Below are 21,151 nucleotides of genomic sequence, written 5' to 3' on the forward strand. Positions count from 1 at the left end.
AGAACAAAACGGGAGGTGGAAAGGCGGATCGGTGCGGCGTCAGCAGAGATGTCGACCCTGCATCGGTGTGTCCTGGTGAAGAAGGAGCTGAGCCAAAAGGCAAAGCTCTCAATTTACCGGTGGAACTACGTTTCCACCGATGTTCGACGGCTGAGGATGGTGACCGAAAGAACCGGGCCACGGATCCGAGCGGCTGAAGGAGCTTTCTCCGCAGGCTCTCCCTTAGAAAGCCTCGGGATCCCTCAGAAGAGCTGGACTAAGTGTCCGTGGAGATGGAGATCTGGACCCCCTCTGCTCTCAGCTTCAGCCCCATCCTGGATAAACGGTAGAAAGATGGATGGACATGTGGATTTTGAATCTTTTCATCTTCTACAGAAAATGCACTTTTTTAAGGTTGTTTTTGTCATCCTTTTTTCCAAGCGGCTGGAATTCCTCATTTAATTTCATTTCGTGCAGAAAAATTCCTGCTTAATGAACAGAGTGTGATCCTTGTATAGGACCGCGGACACACACACACACACACACACACACACACACATATAGTAAACAAAAACCAAAGGGGTTATCTCCAGCCCAGCTGCTGCTGTCCCCATGTGACTGTGCACATCCTGCGGCGTGACTCCACGGAGGGCGGAACTATTTTAACCCGTCACGCTCATTGACGTCCAAGAGATATGTGTGTGTGTGCGTGCACGCCTCTCAAATGCGTTAAACTTTCCCTCGTATCCATATTGAACCGGAGCTCCCCCATTGGCTGAGCTCTACCCCACCCTCCTCCTCCTTCCTTATCCCCCCGGTTTCCCGGGCAACCATGTCAGGGTGTAGGAAAAGAGCAAATCATGTGAGGGGATAGAGCATCTTCCTGTCTCTCGCTCTCTCTCTCTCTCTCTCTCTCTCTCCTCTCTCGCTCGTCCCCCCGTGATATGTGTGTGTGTTTGTGTGTGTGTGAGTGTGTATAAAAGCCTGTCCCTCCATGCTTTCACTGCACTCTCAGTTTTCCATTGCGTTGCAGGGGAGGGGGGGGGTTCACACCGCCTGAAGGAGATCCCGGCGTAGCGGCGGGAGACATTCCTGTGACCTTCCCTCTCGACACCCTTCCCCTCCATCCTTCGCTTCCCCTTCTAAGCGTTGAACACTCCTCTTGGACGGTGGCTGCGTCGATGCAAAATGGGTTGTGGCAATTCTTCGGCCACCAGCGCATCAGGAGGGGGTGAGTGTTTGATTAGGAATCGTTGCATGTATGTATGTGTGTGTGTGTGTGTGTGTGTGTGTACACCTGAAGGTAGGAGGTGATGTGACTGTAGATGAAGTGTGTCGGGGTTACCCTCGCGTGTCCTCAGATCTGTTTGTGTTTGAGTGTATGTGTGGATTCCATTCATGAACACACACACACACACACACACACACACCAGTGCGTTACTGTTTGTGAAAGCCCCTGCATGCTTGTTCTCTGTTGGTTTTCCCGGTGGTCTCTTGCGGCGTGGAGGGTCTCCCCCTGCTCCTCACTGACCAGCGGTTGAGTCACCCAGAAAACTCTGGAATGTACCAACACTGAGAAAACTCTGGAACGTACCAATGCGGAATCTCCCCCGCAACCATCAGAATCACACTGATGTCTGCATGATTGGCATCTGTCAGGTCTCTCATGTCGTGTTCTCCCCGGTCTCCTGTTTGTGGCGGTTTCCATGGATATCGGGGCAGGAAGGCGAGCACTTCGGCTGACATTTACCCCTCGACACACACACACACACACACACTCACACAACATTTAAGAGGCAGCCCTTGTTGTGCGCGACTCACTCGCACTCTTCCAGATATCTCTCTCCGTGACGACGGTTGGTTTGAATCACGCCGCTCTGATCTCCGATTAGATTGAAATTAGAAATTATATTAAATTATCTGGGGGGGGGATTGACCTCTCCACCGAGGGTGGCATGGGTTTTTGAGACACTATAAAAGTCTGGGTCGGCTCTAAGCGAAGGCGGAAGAGTCCCGACTCTCGGAAAGAAACGTTTTCTCCAAGTTCGGAACACCGGCGTTACGCTGCTCATCGCCGGCATCGTGCACCCTCGGATATGAATGCACTTTTGTCCGACCCTCTCAATGGGGCCCTGTGTTGTGTCAGCAGACTCCGGCGGCCCTCACATGTGCAGGGAATCGCTCTGTTTTTGCACAACGGCGCCGATTTCCTGTCCAATATTCTATTGGATAAATAAGTAAAAACCCCTGGTGACCCCTTTGCACTGTTGTTTCATTAGCGACTGGTCGTATGTGCTGCAAAGGAACAGAACCTGAACGCGCTGCGGCGTCGCACACGCCAAACCCGTGACAAAAAAATTTAGTTTCTCAGCCGGGAAAGGCAGGCAACTTTTTACGCGACGCAAATATTCCAACCATCCGGCTGAAAAATCCTGTCTAATTCTACGTGCTGCTCCTTTAATCGACCGCCACGCGCAACTGATTGTTTTTAATGGGGCCGGGATGATTGTAGATTGCACGGGCTCCACGCCACCACAAGGAACGCATTGTTAACGTGCATGGCATTAAAATGTCTACATCATACGTCAGGGGTCTCAGACTCGCGGCCCGCGGGCTGATTGCGGCCCTCGGAACGATATTTTGTGGCCCCCTGTCTGATATCAAATGTTTGTGTTGGTGCGGCACGCCCGTTTCTTGTCACATGCATCTGGGGGTTTTATACAATGGGTTTAAAAAAAAAAAAGGGCAAGAAAAGAATGATAAAGTAACTTTGTAAAGTATTTTTTGCTTCAAAATTTGAAAACAGAATGATTTTTTGATGAAAAAACGTCTGGAGACATTGTTAAAACGGTCTTTTTTTTTTACTTTATACAAACCACAAAAACGATAGCAAAGAAAAAACAGGCAAAATTAAAAAGATTGATTTAAAAACCAGAATAGCCTTGTTAACATTACACCTCCTCTTATACATGCTACCAATCCATTTTCGGATAAATTCTAGTGGCAAATTTTCCCACTGTGACACGATTTTCTTCTTCAACTCAACAATATTTTTAGGGTGTAATTTCAGCAGTTCTTTTTTAACATACATTTTCAATATTAATTAGTCATGTATTTTTCTAATAGCAACAGTTCATTACATATAAAGATTTTTAGAATTTACCTGTTCACCTCCTTTACACTCAAACAAAGGAAAACTTAGTGTTACTCCTAGGTAATGATTTTACCGATCCGGGCCCCCTTGACATCAAATTAGGCCGTTTGTGGCCCCCGGACCAAAATGTTTGAGACCCCTGTCATGCATGCACATCTTGACCTCTGCACGGATCAACCCTGAGCGTCATTTACGGATGAGGTGCCTTGCTTAACTGCATTTTTGGCAGAAAAGAAGATGAACGAGTGGCTCCAACCCTGACCCCGAGCGCAGGATAGATGATGAATGAATGAAAAGAAATACAACCTGACTTGAATGAGTATTGTGTGTCGGGTGCATGTGGTTGAAGGGCGGCCCGTTGGGGGGGGGGGGGAACCGCAGCCCACGGGTTCCCGCACCAACTGGAATTAATAGCAGCGTCTCCGTCGCCTCCGAGACAAATGGCCCTTCTCTCCTTGTCCTCTGCTTGCAGGGCCAGCCGAAGCCGCCAAAGACGTGTGAGTACATAAATCATTTCACAGCTCCTTTACCATCATCCGTCCCGTCGCGACCCGCGGGCTCTGCAGCTTCTGATCGCACCGTGTTGCTCTGACGCCGCAGCTGTTCACGCTAGTCGTTTCTGCGCTTCCTTCGAATGCAGCCACGTCTGAACGTCTCATTTTTACACGCGCTGCATTATTGTGCAGCACTGCTAGACTTCGTTCAATGCCGCTAACCATCAAGTGAAATAAGTAAAATTTTCTGAGGCTCAAAAAAATCAGCTTTCATATGTTTTTTGGGACACTATTTGGGCCATATATATACACACACACACACACAGTATATATATATACAGATATATATATATTAATATATATATAGACTGTATTATATATACTGTAAAATTTTCTGAGGCTCATAGTCAGCATTTAGATTTCACTTTTTTCACAAAAAGTGGCACACACAGCTGTGTGTATATATATATATATATATATATATATATACATATATATATATGCAGTGGCCCAAAAAGTGAAAGTGAAATCTAAATGCTGACTTTATGAGCCTCAGAAAATTTTACAGTATATAAAATACAGTCTATATATATATTTATGTATATATATATATATATATATATATATGTATATACACACACACAGCTGTTTTCAAAGTAATAGCATTGTTTTTTAAAGGGCGAGCAAAGCTCAAAATCCTGATATTTTTTATTTCCGTTCATTGGGAACACTGCACATTATATTTCACCTTCAAACATTAAGAAAAAAAGTTTCAATTTCTTTTAATTACTTTACAGAAAATGAAGGAAAAAATGATATTGGGCTGTTCAAAAAGTAGCAGTGTTTGCATTTTTCATTAAAAACTCAAATATCTACTCAATAAACTGAAAAAATGTAAATATTTAGCATTCCTGTGAATCAGTAAACTAATATCTAGTTGTATAACCACTGTTTTTGAGAACTGCATCATATCCGTGCTGGATGGAGTCGACCAACTTCTAGTAGGTATTCCAGCCCAGGATGATTTGACAATCTTCCACAATTCCTCTGCATCTCCTGCTTTTGCCTCAGAAACAGCCTTTTTGATGTCACCCCATAAATTTTCTATTGGATTTAGGTCCGGGCATTGGGCTGGCCGCTCCGCATTCCTAATTTTGTTGGTCTGGAACCAAGACTGGTGTTTTTGTGGCCGTTGTCTTGCTGAAACACCTATTTCAAGGGCGTTTCCTCTTCAGCATTAGGCAGCATGACCTCTTCAAGTATTTTTGCTAGAAGCAAATTGATCCACGATCCCTGGTACGTGATAAATAAGTAGTCTTGACGCTTGCACCGCCATGCTTGACGGTCTTCAGAGTGCACTGTGGCTTGAATTCAGTGCTTGGGGGTCGTCTGACAAACCGTCTGCGGCCTTTGGACCCAAGAAAAAACAATCTTACTTTCATCAGTCCATAAAATATTTCTCCATTTCTCTTTAGGCCAGTGGATATGTTCTCTGTTCTCTGTTCGATCCATTCGAACGGTAGTCTTCCATTTTTTTTTTTTTTGGTTTGGCTTTCAAAGCATTGGAGATCATTTTAGCTGAACAGCTCATGATTTTCTGCACTTCTTTATATCAACGTCTTAATGAAAGCACGTTGGTCTTCTGAACCAACGCGTTTTTTCTCAGGTTTTTAGATAGAATTCCATGTTCAACATGTCCTGGCTTCATCCTTAAATAAGGACCACCTGAATGACACCTGTTTCTTCACAGAATGAATGACCGCACTTATAGAACGCCACACTGCTATTATTTTGAACACGACCCTTTCACATTATATTCAATTACACAGCGTTCATATCATGAATGTTGGGTCTATTGGTTTCTCTGACTCTGCTACACCTACTGGTAAATTATTTGCCATGTAATAATACAATTTAAACCAAAAAGAGGAATTGATCTGGTAAGTCATGTTGGACTGCTATTATTTTGAACACAACTATACATGGATAGATAGAAATACAGTGTGTATATATGTGTGTGTATGCACAAGGCTGTCTCAGAAAATTAGAATATTGTGATAAAGTTCTTTATCTTCTGTAATGCGATTAAAAAAACAAAAAATACTTTTTTATGATATTCTAATATTTTGAGATAGGATTTTTGAGTTTTCTTAAGATGTAAACCATAATCAGCAATATCAAAATAATAAAAGACTTGCAGTATTTGAGTTGATTTGTAATGAATCCAGAATGTACGATATTTTTGTTTTTGTAATTGCATTACAGAAGATAAAGAACTTTATCACAATATTCTAATTTTCTGAGACAGTCCTGTAGGTGTGTATATACATATACGTATATATCATACACATATATGTATATTCATGTCTAAAATATCTATGTATGTATGTGAAAAGATGCATTTTCAAACGTTCTGGCTGAAAGCAGCAGTATAACAGACACAAGTGTTAGAAATCCAATAAAAGTAATCATAATACAACGTTCTTGTAATGTTGTTTCGGGCATTTCATAAAATAAAGAGGAATTTGTGGTAAGAATAAAATTACATTTTTAATTTATGTAATGTCAGTCATCGGTCGTCCGGGCAACACGTTGCCCTTTGCTGTCCAGAGCTGGCCAGAATCAAAGCTGAGGGAGGGGCCGTGTTTCAAAAGCATTTCCTGGAATGGTTTGTCGTTGTCGGTGTGTGTGTGTGTGTGTGTGTGTGTGTGTGTGTGTGTCTGCGCATGTTCTCCTTGATAACCATCTGTGCCGCCTCACAAGGCCAAGCTGCGCGGCAGAAACATCACACAGCGGCAAGATTTACACTTTAAAGGGAGATTAATGGAATCACGCGTTTTAAAAGTCAATTCCACCGTCACTCCAGGGAGGGAAATACCAGGGGAAATTCAGGCGGCACACCTTTATGTCCGCTCTGGGGATGACTAGGAGGGAAAACAAAGCAGCGCCATCGCTGACCTAATGTACTTGTTTCTCTCCATCAGGACAGAAGATCCCTTGGCAGAAGATGAGAAAAGAAGGTAATCTGTTAGCAGATAGCGGACGTTATTATCTCCTCGCATTTAACGGCCAATATGGCGTTGAGAGCCGTATCAGAGGGAAAGGGGGCGGGGCTCGACGGACAGGGACCGCCCCCTGGAGGGAAGGGGACGCCGATGCGGAGAAAGGACGCCAGCTTGCGTAACGATGTTACATGTTCATGCATACCTATATAAATATAGGTATGCATGAACCTCAGAGCTTCAAATCGGCCTGTAGCGTGTGAAGCTGAAGGCTCTTTTTCCCGATTCCGATCCGTGGAAGGACGTCTGCTCGTTCTCTGCAACAAAGACCACAAATTAGCTGGAATCAAACACAAAAAGCCTTATATATTAGCATTAGCCAGTGTGCGTATCTGTGCATACTTAGGGAAAATAGCTCATTCGCCTCTAAAATTCACAGCGGCAGGTGAAACGACAACAGGGGACCAATCTCAGTATCCAATGGAAAAAAAGGGTCCAAGGATTTGAGACATTTGAGTAGGAAGGTCACTGTTGCTAATTCTGTCTAACCCTGAGAGAGAAGCGGGTTCTGTTCCTGAAAAACAACCCAAGCTTCTCCCGGTATATTGATAAAGGCTCCTGAAAACCCAAGTATTTGAAATTTGGAACCCGCTCTTAAGTTTTCCTTTAGGTGTTACATGCACGAAAGGGTTGAATAGTTGTATGTCTCTATTTGGTGGCCCGGTGATTGACTGGTCTGGGGTGAGATCCCAGAGCTGGGCTGTGGCGCGGTCATGTGACCAGCCGGCGAGCATCAACGGCAGGTTAGCGCACGCGCTGGATGTTATCCGATGCATCGTCGGGGGTTCATTAATTGTAACCTTTAACACAATTCATCTCAAACTAGTTCCTTAAATATTTTTGACTCCAGCCGGAGAGTGATGGCTTGATTGATCGGACCTGTCGCCTTGGTTACGCCTCCTGGTCGGTTTATTGGCGGCGGCGGGCGCGCGTCACGCTCGTTCCGCCGGGGTCAAGGAGGGGTCATAAGTTGTATGCTTGTGAACAAACAAATGAGGCTGTTTGGATCTCAGACAGCGACGAAGAGCAAAATTCTGCCTCCTCATCTTCCCGACGTCCCGATCTCTCCACATAGGAACTACGGCGGCGTGTACGTGGGCCTCCCGGCTGACCTGACCACCGTGGCTGCCAGCCAGGCTAAGCCGTCCACACGGAAAGGTAAGCGCCAGCGTGGCGAACAAACAAAAATAGAACTGTCAAGACGGCCCCTGTGACGCTGATGGGCCCCCCGTCAGGAAAGCAGCACGGGGAGGGAGGGGTTAACATAATCCCTAATGGCCAAGTTGACATCCCATAATGTCACAATACCTGCCCCCTGGTTTTATTTGACCTTTTCATGTTAATGAGAACAATTCTCTTTGCAATAACCCATGGTTATTCATGAGTTCCCTCGCCTGCCAGCGCCAACCGGGGTGCCGAGCACCGTTTTCTCGCCGTTGTCGTGGTGATGGACGAACGACGCTGGTTAATCTGTCTCCCCCCTGCTGTTTACAGACTAGCAGCGGCCGAAAAAGAAAACACAACACAGGTAATCACCATTAATACCTTCATTTCATACACAAGGTTCTTCAGTGACAGTCCTGTTTAGCATGTTCATTGCCAAAAGCTGATGATTCGCTCCCAACAGGGTGTTTAGCCCCTCCCCTCACAGCCAGAAGGTCTCTGGTTGGCTGATTGGTTCCCATTGGCTTCCTGTGTAGGTTGGTTTGTTACACACTTTCTGCTGCAACCTGGACACATCATTACTGATGTAACCTAGGCTCATCGGGTGTTTCGGGTCTTCCAACACCAGACGCCCTCCACAGCCATCTTGACACCTTCTCAGTAGAGTCAACAGTGTTTTGGTGGTTTCCCTGTTGTGAGGTCCCCTTATTCCAAACACCCTGATAGCCGTTGACCTCGATGAGGTTGCACAGAGTCTTCCGCCATTTGCCTGCTAGCTCCTCATACTTGAACCTCTTCCACTCAAATGCCTCCTCTATCCGGTCTTCCCAGGGCACAGTGAACTCCAGCACTGTCACCTGTCTTGTTGATTCTGACATGAGAACCATGTGCGGTCTAAGTGTGGTGGGAATTTAAGCTGTCTGCCCAGGTTCACCTTCAGGTGCCAGGCCCTAGCTGTGGTCAGGAGCCTCCCCTGCTTGGCTTGGGCGATGTTGTGGCTTTTCTCCAGCTTTAACAAAGGTGACGGTATGCTTGGTTGGCTGTTGCTTCTTGGGCTTTCGAGGAACAGCTTAGGATGTGCTCCAGTGAAGCAGAGGCCAGGCAGAGGCCAAGCGGAGGTCAGGCGGGTGTCTCTGCCAGACCCCAACAGGACAGGCTGGAACGGCTCTGCCTTCCAAAGCTTGGGCCAAGAGTTCTTCTGGTCCAGTGCTTGCTCCCAATCCACGTCCCCTGTCGCCTCATCCCGACCTGCTCAAGTAGGCCTCCTCCAATCCTGCTCGAACCTCTTCTTGTACAAGCTGACGCCTCTCCTTCCTGAGCCCTGCCCGGCCTGACGCAGCTGCTCCTACCAGAACATTTGTGACCAGTTCACACTTCAATCCCGGTTGAGGAGATTTTGGTGTCCCTCGAGTCCCTCCACAGCAGCACCTGTCTTGCATGGGCAACCATGAAGTCCTGCGACAGACTACTGAAGGGAAGTTGTAGGTTGTTCTTCTTTGCCATACAAAGCTATGCTGTTGAGGCCTTGCGGTAGGCCCAACCAGGTAGTCACTTACCTTTCTCTCGAGACCTCCAGTGGTGGTGAGTTGGCCATAGTAGACCAGGAGTGGCCAGAGGAGGGGTAGCAGACTGCCATGAACTTACCTGGCAGCGCCAATTGTCCACTGTTGTGATGATGGTGCCATTAAAGATCTTTCCCAGGCTCTTCGCTGGCCTCTCTGAGACCTCTCAGCAAGAGATGGAACTTGTCTGTCACCCTTCCCTTCCTCACCACCAGGGAACGGGACTTAGCAGGCTCAAAGACGCCCAGTTAATGACTCGCTCAAGGCCTTCAAGGACCCACTTGCATCCTGGTATGGATGTTGTGGTACCAGGCCGCTAATCTGTGTTGTGTTTGTGTGGAGTTTTTTCCGACACTCGTTTGGGGAAAAAAAAAAAACTGTCCGAACTTCATCCTTTGTTTTTGCCAGGATCCTCCGGCGCTCCTCATCTCCAGACCCTCGCACCTGCAGGCCGACCACCCTCACGCTGAGCCATGCAACGGACCTGGACGACTCGCCGACACTCTGGAGGCTCAGGGATGGCGGAGTCCTCCGGGGACAGCGTTTATAATAACTAGTCAGTTTGCAAAAATGAATGAAGCCCTTGAAGAAAAATGGACGCTGAAGGAGCAAGTTAGCAGCCATCTTGGCTCTGGTATATTATGCTCTTCAGTAGGAGACAAGGGGGGGGGGGGGGTCACACCCGCAATAAGAATCACTGTTCATGTGGTCACGTGCACCTGAAAGCATCGTCTGTCCAAATCAGGGACCCGCAGCTGCATCGGGATGATTGGACACATTCAGGTTCTTCTAATCCATCCGGCAAAGCTCTTGATGTCACCGAATGAACCAATCACGTCAGAGCAGGAAGTCACCCTCTTTCTCTCTCTCTCTCTCTCTGATGCTCTCTCACCCCTTCATCTCAGCCTTTTGTCCAAAGAAATAGATTCCTTTGTTTTTCAAATTACATTTCTGAAATATGAAAGTGTGAAGGCGAATGTTCCCACACACACACACACACACACACACCTCCCTCTTATCTCAGCTTCTTATATGTTAGCTTGAATGTGTTCACAAGGCCGTCGCCACATGAACGGGTGAAAGCGATCCAGGGTTGGAGTTTTCAAAGCTCGAGTTTTCAGCTCGAGACGTCTCATTTTGGTGGGGTTCCCTCCTCCTTACGGTCCCGACCTCCGGTTTCGGCCTCTGTCTCCCCGGCTCTCATCATCCTCGCTCTGCCCTTTTCCGCCCGTCGTTCCCGTTCGAGACGAAGGCCGCCGGGTCGAGGGCGAGCCGTTTGAATGTCCCCCCCCCCCCGCGACTTCCTGTTTAGGAGGACGTCCTCCACTCGCCGTCACTGTTTACACAAACTCCACCTCATCTGTGTTCAACCACCTCACTTATTTATGATTAAAAACTTTTATATTATCCGTTATGGTTACTGGTTGTGCTCATCCCGTTCACCTATTCAAGAAACCGTAGAATTGCGGTACAACATGAACGAGAGTGTACAGAAGTAGAGTTTCCTCACTCTGGATGGACTGTCTCACTGCTCAGTATGGAGACCAGGGGCAGTAGTGGCCTTTTGACCCAGGACGAAAGTAAAAAGTATGTTTTTTAATCTTTAAATGAAATGAAAAACACCGTCCTCGATGGCTTTACTCGGGCGATTGCGCAACGATCGATCGTGATTTCCATGCCGGGCCGAGGGAAGGGGGAGACATGCACACGGTTTAATATGTAAAATGCGGTGAATATTAATATTTGAACTGTTTTTAACCTCAACCGGCTACGTGCCGGCCGGCGTGCGCGCCGAGGCCGATCACGGTGATGGTCACGATCCTCCGAAAAGGGGCCGTTTGCAGAATCCGCAGGACAAGGAGTTGAACTTGAAGGACACGGCAATTACCCGATTAATAGCGGGAGGCTTTCACTGGCACTTAAACGTATTGCTTTTTGCACGGGGACGCGTCACACCGCAAAGGGCATCGCAAACTTAATGAGGTAAGCAAGCTCTCTCGTTCTTTCTGACAGTCAACGGGTTTTTTTTTCTTTTTCCGGACAAGTAAAGCGGATTATAGTGGAATGACATCAGTTGGACAATGAATAAATGGCCGCGTTCAGATCGATCCCTTGTTTTATTGATGTGAAAGAGAAAGAAAAACATCCAAATAAAGGCAGACACTCAGACGCGAGGATGAATCATGAAATTGCGCATTTGTTTGGACGCAGGTCTACAGATCACCACGAGATGTCACTACATCACAAGCTAAAATTTCAGACCGGCTCCCGGAAGGATCTGGCAGGACACACACATACGTTCTGCTTTTGGTTGATGTCTACATTCCCCCCTTGTCCATGAAAAATGAGAAGCATGCCCTTCCCCTGCCCCCGGGGCTTCTGCAGCGCCTCTAAAACAGCCTACTTGGTAATGAAAGGGTGAAAGCCAGCACGCAGGGCTGCGCTAATCTGAGGCGCCAGGGTTGCTAATATAGCCCAATAACTCTAACAGGGTGCTAATCACTGTTATGGTGGAACAAAAAAAAAAAAAAAAGAATTCTGCCAACTTTCCCATGTCAGCCGCTCTGTGGCCCCTGTGAACTCAAGCCGAGCGGAGGGTTGCTGAATACAAAATGCTGCCGGTGTTTTACGTGCGCGATTGCGCCAAACGGAAGCACACACTCATTTCGTGATGTCGCACTGGAGAATGTGTTTGCGCGTCTGTACATTGAGGTCAAAGGTTTCTTTCTGGAAATCGAGGATATAATCCTGGTAAACGTTTTGTCGAACGACGAACACCCGGATCACGGCCGCTTATCTCTGAAATGTGAAATTCATACGCTTCTTTAGTAATGCGATCTTCGCCGCGGCGCGAGGCATCGCTCTAAGACGTCGGGATGGATGTGACCGTGGCCTGTTCCTCGCGGACGTCCCTGGCTTCCCCGAGGTGACGCCCGCTGAACCGAACTGGATGTGCAACGGCGGGTCGGCTAGTCAATAATCGCCCTTCCACTCGGACCGGGTGAAAATTTGACCCCCCCCCTCCTCCAGAGTTGTAGCGGCTCGGGTCCCCTCTTTCGGATTTGCTCTGCATGTGCTTTCCATTACGGACAAAGGGAGGGGGCGGTTCCCCCCCCGTGAGCATGTGGTTCCGTTTAGAGCAGGTGAAACAATGTAGGAAAATAGATCCGTCATCCGTCGCATTCCAGAGGCCGGTGAGGAAACCGCGCTTCGGAGAGGACGCGGTCCTCTGGTCCTGGAAGCATCTCCGGCCGGCAACATCTACTCTGTTTCCGACGGGTTGTTTCGCCTCGGGGGCTTCTGAAGGAGCGTTGAAGGTGTCTGGAGATAACTTCTGTTTTCCTTGGCGGTACTTTTTGAAATACGACCGGGATGTTTTCTCAGTTTAATTCTTATCGAAATAGTACCCTAATTCCTCCGAAGGTTTCTTTGACTCTCTACGCTCCCTGGACCGAGGGCCACTCAGGGTCCCTGGAGTCTTTGAAAGCAACTTCTCTTCTGAGGAACCATCTTCTGATCGCATCCTCTCTTTGTTTAAGAACAGGTTTCAAACATATTTCATAAAGCAGGGGTCTCAGCGGGCCGATTGCGGCCCTCGGAACGATATTTCGTGGCCCCCTGACTGAAATCAAATCTTTGTGTTAGTGCGTTTTATCCAGTGAGATTAAAAAAAAAAAGAAACGGGCGAGGAAAAAATGAAAAAGGAACTTTGCAATGTATTTTTTGCTTCAAAATTTGAAAACAAAATTATTTTTTGATGAAAAAACCTCAAGTGACATCGTTAAAATTAGCTTTTCTTTTCTTAGTTCTATAAAAACCACAAAAACGATAGCAAAAAAAAAAAAAGCAAAATTAAAAAGATTGTTTCAATAACCAGAATAGCCACCATTAGCCTTGTTAACATTATCCCTCCTCTTGTACATGCTACCAATCAATTTTCTGATCAATTCTAGAGGCAAATTTTACCACAGTGACGAGATTTTCTCTTTTAACGCAACAATATTTTTAGGGTGTAATTTACTCAATTCTTTTTTAATAGTCATTTTTAATGTTAATTCGTCATGTATTTTTGTAGAGGAACAGTTCATTACATTGAAGATTTTTATAATTTACCTGTTCACCTCCTTTCCACTAAAACGAAGGAAAAATTTGGACTTAGTGTTGCTTCTTGATAAAATAAGTGTGACACGCCTGTTTTCAAGCTTACCGTTAGCATTAGCTTAGCCCCCGGTGACGTCTTCCCTGGGCTCTCTCATTGGCCAGATTCTCAGGGGGCGTGGCTTGATCTACTGCAGCGTCTCGCCTGCCGCACGCCATTTTTCTTTGTGAATATCAAAGCTATTACTGTAGCATTTCAGCTGTTAGCATGTAGTTGTTAGTGCTAGTGGTTTTAGCGCTAGCCCTCGTAACCCCCACTGTCTCGCTTTCCTTCTACCGGTGGAAGCAGAGGGCCAACCGCGTCGAGAAGGGATCTATCCGAGGTGTTTTCTGGCTCCTGGTTTGGTGTGGATCATCTTAGAGTTGCGGTCCAGATCATTAGATGACTGGGTTGGGATTGGGCACCATTATATAAAAAAAAAAAAAGAAAGAAAATTAAAAGAATAAATCTTCAAAGCACAAATCCACTGCTAATCTGCCTTCAATCCTTGATATGAATTTGCATTTTTTGTGCAAGTGTATGTATAAGTATGTATATATAAAACATGTTAAGTGATTCCTAAAGCGCATTTCAAGCTAATTTCCTCATGTGAAATTCCAGGGCGAGGAGACGCTCTCTGCAGATGTGCGCCCACGGCTGTCTCCACCTCCGCGCAAAGGTAGGCACTCCGGCATTAAATGAATAACTTTTACTTTTTAGACATAACTTTGCTGTCATTTTTGCTTTCTAGGTCGTCCAAGCACCCGAGGAATGCTCTGTATACAGTGCGCTGAGGCCGCAACCCCGACCCTCCGCCGCCATCTGCCCTTCACGTGAGTTCTCGGTCGGGGGTTTTGAAGGCTCGCCCGTTTCACCTCTGCCGGCGCGGGCAGCCGCCCCACGCTCTCGGAAAGAATGCGGGTTAATATAGCGTGCGGGATCTGGACATCGCACTCTCATTTGCCTTTTATAGCTCATGGAGCAAACTGTGTGTGTGTGTGTGCACGCTCCGGGCTATAAATCATCTGGCTGCTTGCAGGCCTCGGACCAGCAGAACCCAGTAAAGACCTCTCATGCAGAATGAAAGGGAGGAGACACTAACAAAATTAAAGATATATTTCCGACTTGAGTCGAAGCCTGGAGGGCGTCATCCGGACCCTCACCTGTGGTTACTCAAGGTCTTCAGCCAACACCGCCTTTATGGAGAGAAGTGCACTATATCTGCTGTTTAAATTCCACAGTGGGGTACAACTTCTGTTCATTCATCATCTACGCCGCTCATCCTGCTCTCGGGGTTACGGAGGGGGTCGGAAACTATCCGGGTGATCGGGCGAGAGACGGAGTTCGTTGAAAATTCCCGTTGAGACTTGTATACATTTCGGTTTCCCTGCCGGGCCAGTAGGTGGCGCTATGATTTTTATGATGGACTGAAATGCGCTTGCATGGAGCAGAATTTGGAGTCGGCCAATGCCGTTATGGTCGGCCCGCCAGCGCTTGGCCATTGACCCGTCGCACCGGAGACACTGCAGTACACATGCCGGGCCAGTAGTTGCCGCTGTGGTTTTGTGACGCCCCAAAACACTTTGCCTCAGCACCATGACAACGGCAAATGTAAACACAACATTGGCTGGCGATCTTGTATTTGAACGGACGGCACGGAGCTGGAGTTCATTCTTGGTGACCTTGAACTCCGAGGAGGTGGAGTAAATCCACACTTTGCTAAGGAGGCATCGGTAGAGTCCACGGAGCAAGGACCAGGAGCAGGAGCGGGACTCTGGAGTCCGCCGTTGTTTTTGCAGCCGACTGCATAGCGACACTTTGCGTTCAGCAGAATGAGGAGTGCGAGCAGTACTTAGGGGTACTCTGAAGTCGGCCGTTGTTGTTATGGTCGACCCGCACACATGGCAATCGACTGCGGCCTCTCCATGGACACGGAGATGGTTGGGTTTTCGCCCCCAAAAATATTGTCACTAAATCCCGCGTTGTCTAGAACTAGACCTAAAATTAGAGTATCTAAGGCGGCGTCACACGTCCATCACAAGTAAACGCGAGGTTACCGAATAGTTTAAAATCTTACCAGCTGTTGAAGATCGACCATGAAGTGGTTGGAGGTCCGGTTTAAAGCAGTGGTTGGAGCTCAGGGCCCATCCATCAGCCACCGCTGACCCTCTCACTGATTCATTGATCTTGTCCGTCTCTGTGGAGAAGCAGGGGCTCCAATTACTTCCACTTATAAGACTGTTGCAGTAACAGGTGGAAACTGGAGGGGGAAGTGGGGGGCGGGGTCAAAGGTCGTGACATTTGCTCCCCACGCCCCAAGTCCTTAAGACAACTGTGTGTTTTGCGGGATGCGTAAAAATAACATGCCACATGGAGCGCGACGTTTCCGGATCGTCATTCCGCAGCGGCGGCCTGGAGCTTTAAATGTAACCATGGCAACGAGTGTCTTTAAATTGAGCACGCAAATAGATTTATCAGTCTGCCGAAAAAGAAAAAGAAACATTCGAATAACCAATCAGCGAGCAACACGGTGAAAGGGTGAATTTTGAATGACAGAGTGAAGGGTTGAACGCTAGGTGGTAAATCAGCACGACACTGGAGATGGCGTTGGAGATGTCCTCCAGGATGGGCTTTTGGCCTTTTATCACAACAGGCAGGAGAATATTTAGAATAGAGAGAACGCCCACAGAGCCGGTGCTCCGGATGACCTCTCGGATGGGGACTGAGACCTCCTCATAGACGTCTTCGGCATTGATAATGAGTATGAATGAATGAATTACTAACCAATCGGCATCCAGGGTTGGACATCCTGCAGCTGTTTGTCCTCTTGTCACAGGAAGTCCTGCAAACGAACGACCTGTAATTACACCAATAGAGCGTCAATCCCTCTGCCCCGGCATGCTGACCTCTTCCTACGTGGCCCCTGAGTGGCCCCGGGGGGCCGGAGGGGGCGGAGCTACGACATGTATGCTACGATCTGATAGCAGGTGAACCCATAATCAGAGCGGCACTCGCGGCCCGTGGGTACGATCCCCTCTCACCCGACAATTAGCCGCGTAATAAATCATCCCACAGCTGCGCCTCCGCATGGGGTCCGTCACCCTCGGCAACCTCTCGCTCTGGGATAGGGGTCGATGAGAGAGGGGCTCGCACCCGGGGGTCGGGGTTACAGATGGAGCGTTTGAAGTCCGAGATGTTATTGTTGGCGTAGGGGGGGAGGGACGGAGCCCAGAGAGGGTGTTTAGGTTTTGGGATGACAGACCCGAGCGGTGATTTAGTTAGCCGTCTAATCCCGCTAACGAACGCCAACGGTTGTTGTGTAAACCGTCGTGCTTGTAATTCCCGCGCAGCAGCGACGGACCCAGCTCCTTGTCTTTCATTAGCAAAGTGGCTACACACACACAGACACACACACACACCGCAGAGGCTAATCGAGGCAAGCTGTCAGGAGAGAGACGCGAACGCGCACATGCGCATACATAGCTTGGATGCTATTTGCACCCAGCGAGGCTACAAACTTGTGAGAATTTGAAGTTACAAGCATCTAATCTGGTGTCTGTTAGCACGGCGTCGCAGCTGCTCGAATTCCGCTTCGTCGTTCCATGGAGAAAAAAAATCGATTTGCCGTTCGTGGTCCTCCCAAGTGCTCGCTTCCTGTTTCCTGAGCAGAGCCTTGATGTTTACCCGGCGGACCCGTTCCGGTCGAGGGCCCGTCCAGGTCCGGCTCCAAAGAAATGGCTGATAAAAAGCTTCCGATGTTTGATCAGACTCGGGGAAAAAAACGCGACAGACCAATCATTTCATTTCCGACATGCTAATCGCCCTCTCAACTCCTATCTTTGGAAACATCTGAGTTATTTTTGAGGCTGGCAAAACAAAGCCTGACCTGAAACGACCACGTCCCATTTACAGTTTGCGCTATTTAGCCAGAAGCTACAGATATTTTTATCCGTCAGGGTACCAAGGCGTGTTAGCACCGCTTTCCAGAGAGTTTCTAACCGTCAAACACCTCCCATAATCAGATTCCGGGGGGCTTTTTCTTTGCGGCGGGCGCAAGCTTCACTATGACCAACGCCGGGACTGGTGCCTCCCCCGGACTCCCAAGGAGCCGGGAAGTTCTCAAAATTCCTCCGTCTAGAAAATGTACCTGTTCCGAGCAGGGCCGTTTCTCGCCATTTGGGGGCCCCCAATTTTGCGAATCTGAATTACATGTCAAGAGGGAGCAATGTTTTAGGAAAAAGAGAGTCCTTCAAATCAAAACCAAACACAACTGACCAAGGGTGTTGAGGTTTACCCACGCTAGTTTTTGCTAATACGGAAGCATTTCTGCTAAAAGGCAGAACAAAACCGAAGTCTTAATGGGACAGTAGGACTGTATGCTAACAGCCATGCAGCCTATTGTGCGCTTGCGAAAATATGGCGAGTAGTTGAAAGAATGGAGCGGTACGCAGCTCCATCCTAGCTCCTCCTCCCCGCGGCAAGAAGGTCCCTCTATGTCCTCCTCGTGTACTAAATGTAGGCTAAATGTACTAAACATTTAGCCTAACAAAGTTCCTTTTCAATCCCATCATTGTTTTTTAAGCATCTCCTTCTGTTTTTAAATTTTCTGTGCCAGATAGAAACATTCTTATTTTTAAATCTACATTTTTGATGCCTTGTTTTCCGGAATCACCACCTTGCAGTGTTGTCTGTGCACAATATGACGCTAAATGGAGCGCCCCCTAGTGGAGAGGAGGACCCATTGCATCTGGTCTTGGGAAGAAACTACCACAACTTTAAAAGCCCATTTCTGAAGTAGACTCGTTTCTATTGTTTCTTGTCGTTTGTCCTTGTCTACTCCTTGGACGGGCGCCTCTTTTGTCGGCGGGGCTCGGTGAGGGAATGCAGATCCCGACCAGGGCGCTCCAGCTAATCGATCTAATGGCTGAACGTTACCCGCAAAGAACCATCAATTATCCCTGTCGGCCTAGAGGGTCTGCGAGGCACGCCTCGGACCGCCGTCAGAGCAGAGGACTGAAATGCGTGTGATCAGACGGCACCAAATGGTAAACGCAGTCGATAATTTACCCGTCCGACGTTTTCCCCGACAGAGAGGCTAAACACAAATGGCGAGGGAGGAGGGGATATGGGGTTGAAAAGGGAAAAAACACAGCTAGTGGCGCAGCGGTTAGCGGTTCTTCCACGGGCGCTGGTTGGATTCCCACGGAGGGCCTTTCTGTGTGGAGTCTCCACGTTCTCCCTGTATCTACATGGGGTTCCTCTCCGGGCTCCTCTCGCTGTCAGAAAACATTAAGGGGGTACATTGAAGACCCAACATTGTCCAGATTTGTGAATCAGAGGGTTAATGGTTGTACAGTAGAACCTGAACTTATTCATTTAATTGGTTCTTTGAGTCTATTTGCAAACCCAATCAATGTTTCCCGCTGAAATCTATGTAAACTCCGTGAATCTGTTCTCCAGACCCCAAAACATCCTGCACTCTTTTATGCACTTTTTATGGGTTTATTTGTGGCAAAAATACAGACAGGAATTAAAAGATTACTTTAATTGTTACTGTGTTTCTGGTGTTCTTTCTCTTCTTGCCAGCACTTGCACAAAAGTAAGTAAAGCCTTCTCACACATGAGACCCTCGCTAACGCTAATGCTAATGCTATCCCTAGCTAGCTGTCTTTCATTCATCCAAACTAACAACTTTTCTAGTTCTTCTAAGGCTTGAGAACTTTCCTTCCTTAGCGCAGTCGCCCTTTAAACACGTCAGCTCTCTTGAGCGCATCTTAGTTCTTGATGATTTCACAGATGGTAGACTTAGCCGTGTCGTAGTGCTCGGCGAAATCTGTAACACCAACACCGCTCTCACCGCTAACTATTATTTCTTTTTACAGATTGACTGTAATTCTTAGCTTCTTCTTCTTGACACCACAAGCACTCGCATCTTTTTGGGAGCCATAATGAGGGGTGAGCTTTCTGAAAAAAAGCACAATAATGAACGATGTAAACAACGCAGAGTAGCACGCACAAATGCAGCTACACTACAGCACCGCAACACTGAAAGCCCGTGAGTTTGTTTGCTTGTGTGTTGGCGCAGCGAGGCTGTTCAAAATGTTATTAAAAACTCTGTTTTGTCGGCGGATTCGTTCGTGATTTGGGGCGTTTGGTAGTTCTAATGATCGAGTGAGTGAATGATGAATAAATGAATGCTAAGCTAATCTTCAGAATAGGTTCACGTCTCCTCTAATGGTGGAGCTGCTCGAGGGAACGGGAAAACAATCACACACACGGTCCTCTAATTATACCATAATGATCACTCTCTCCCTCTCACTCTCACTCCATAAAACCCAGCAGCGTGGCTGCGGCAGCAGAGCGCCAGACCTTTGCCAAGCCGCAACTGTCCTCCCCGCATCCTCTCACCTCTATCTGGCTCGTCCGATCGGCCGAGGCCCCGCGGCGGCGTTCACACCCACTTCCCGTCCGCGCCTCATTTCATAATAATCCGAAGATCGAGATCGAGGGAGAGAAGGTAAAAGCGAGAGGACGGGCGTTTTGCAGCCAGATGGCGCGAGGTTACACGTCCGACCCGCAGGTCACGGGCGCTAGGTGAAAACTCGCCGGCGGCGGGCCGACGCGGTCCAACCCCCCGGGAGGGACGGGGCTAAAAATAGCGTGTGGTGACGCTGGTATCTCGTAATGACATCCTGGCTAGACGGCGGGCCGGATCCGCTCGCCGTTTGCACCGCTGCACTCCTGACATCGCCCGGTGGGAAATTTTTCAGTGGAAAAAAAAAACAAGCCCAGGACTAAGTATAGGGTTGAGCCGTGTGTGTGTGTGTGTATGTGTGTGTGTGTGTGTGTTTGTGTATATTTCTGAATTTGCTTTTTCTACTGAGGACACAATGTGCCAGTGCCTTTGCCACACCCTTTCCACTGGGACGACCTCAGCACACACACACACACACAAACACACACACACATATACACACCTGTTTACCACGACGGATAGAGCAGCCGAAGGCAAAAGGGGAAGGCGAGGAAGGGCAGATCTTTCACGGGTGAGCAAAGGCATAGAAGCGCAGGTGTGAAAGCGCCTACGTGGTCGGCTTGGCCCCGCCCCCCGCCCGCTCTAATTGGACCGTCGGTGCGTGCGTAAAACTGTTGTGTTCTCGGTGTGTGTGCACAGCTCCGAAAGTCTCACCCTGTCATTACCACCCTGCCGATGATTACCTGTGCCCGTGGAGGTGCACCTGGGCGGACACCCACACACACACACACACACACACACACACACACACACACACACACACACACACACACACACACACACACACACACACACACACACACACAGATATTGAAGCGTTTTACTTGGCTGTCCGATGCACAGCTCGTGTTTTATAAAGTCTGTCAAGGTGTGAATCAGCTCATAAAAATACATGCTGCGCAGCGGATCTACGGCGGTGTGTGTGTGTGTGTGTGTGTCTTCTTTCTGTTCATTTAACACAAACGCATACACACAAATGTGTGTGTGTTTGTGTGGAACAATCAGCCGCACATTGGACACTAAAAGAATGGCTGATATCTGCATTCAGGAATGTTTTCCAGCA

General features: G+C 47.9%; 1 protein-coding gene and 1 long non-coding RNA gene across 3 annotated transcripts; one reads left to right on the plus strand and one right to left on the minus strand.

The window, feature by feature from the left end:
• The first annotated feature begins 855 nt into the window (after positions 1-855).
• On the plus strand, positions 856-12,715 carry c25h12orf75 (chromosome 25 C12orf75 homolog). The gene is made up of 6 exons (XM_086149422.1): positions 856-1,210; positions 3,606-3,630; positions 6,612-6,647; positions 7,765-7,847; positions 8,184-8,217; positions 9,824-12,715. Exons 1-5 carry the CDS (start codon positions 1,168-1,170, stop codon positions 8,186-8,188), a joined length of 192 nt encoding a protein of 63 aa, XP_086005548.1. The 5' UTR covers positions 856-1,167; the 3' UTR covers positions 8,189-8,217; positions 9,824-12,715.
• On the minus strand, positions 6,311-20,207 carry LOC147232539 (uncharacterized). 2 transcript variants are annotated; one of them, XR_015106374.1, is made up of 4 exons: positions 19,962-20,207; positions 16,338-16,410; positions 15,631-15,750; positions 6,311-6,946 (listed from the first exon to the last, which is right to left on the minus strand). It is a non-coding gene; the product is annotated as an uncharacterized LOC147232539 (long non-coding RNA). The 2 variants fall into 2 exon arrangements; XR_015106375.1 differs by lacking the exon at positions 6,311-6,946 and adding an exon at positions 13,746-13,959.
• Between the last annotated feature and the right edge of the window lie 944 nt (positions 20,208-21,151).

This window comes from Fistularia commersonii, chromosome 7 (genome assembly GCF_037954325.1).
Source record: "Fistularia commersonii isolate RoL2024-O1a breed Wild chromosome 7, RoL_Fcom_v1.0, whole genome shotgun sequence".
NCBI lineage: Eukaryota > Metazoa > Chordata > Actinopteri > Syngnathiformes > Fistulariidae > Fistularia > Fistularia commersonii.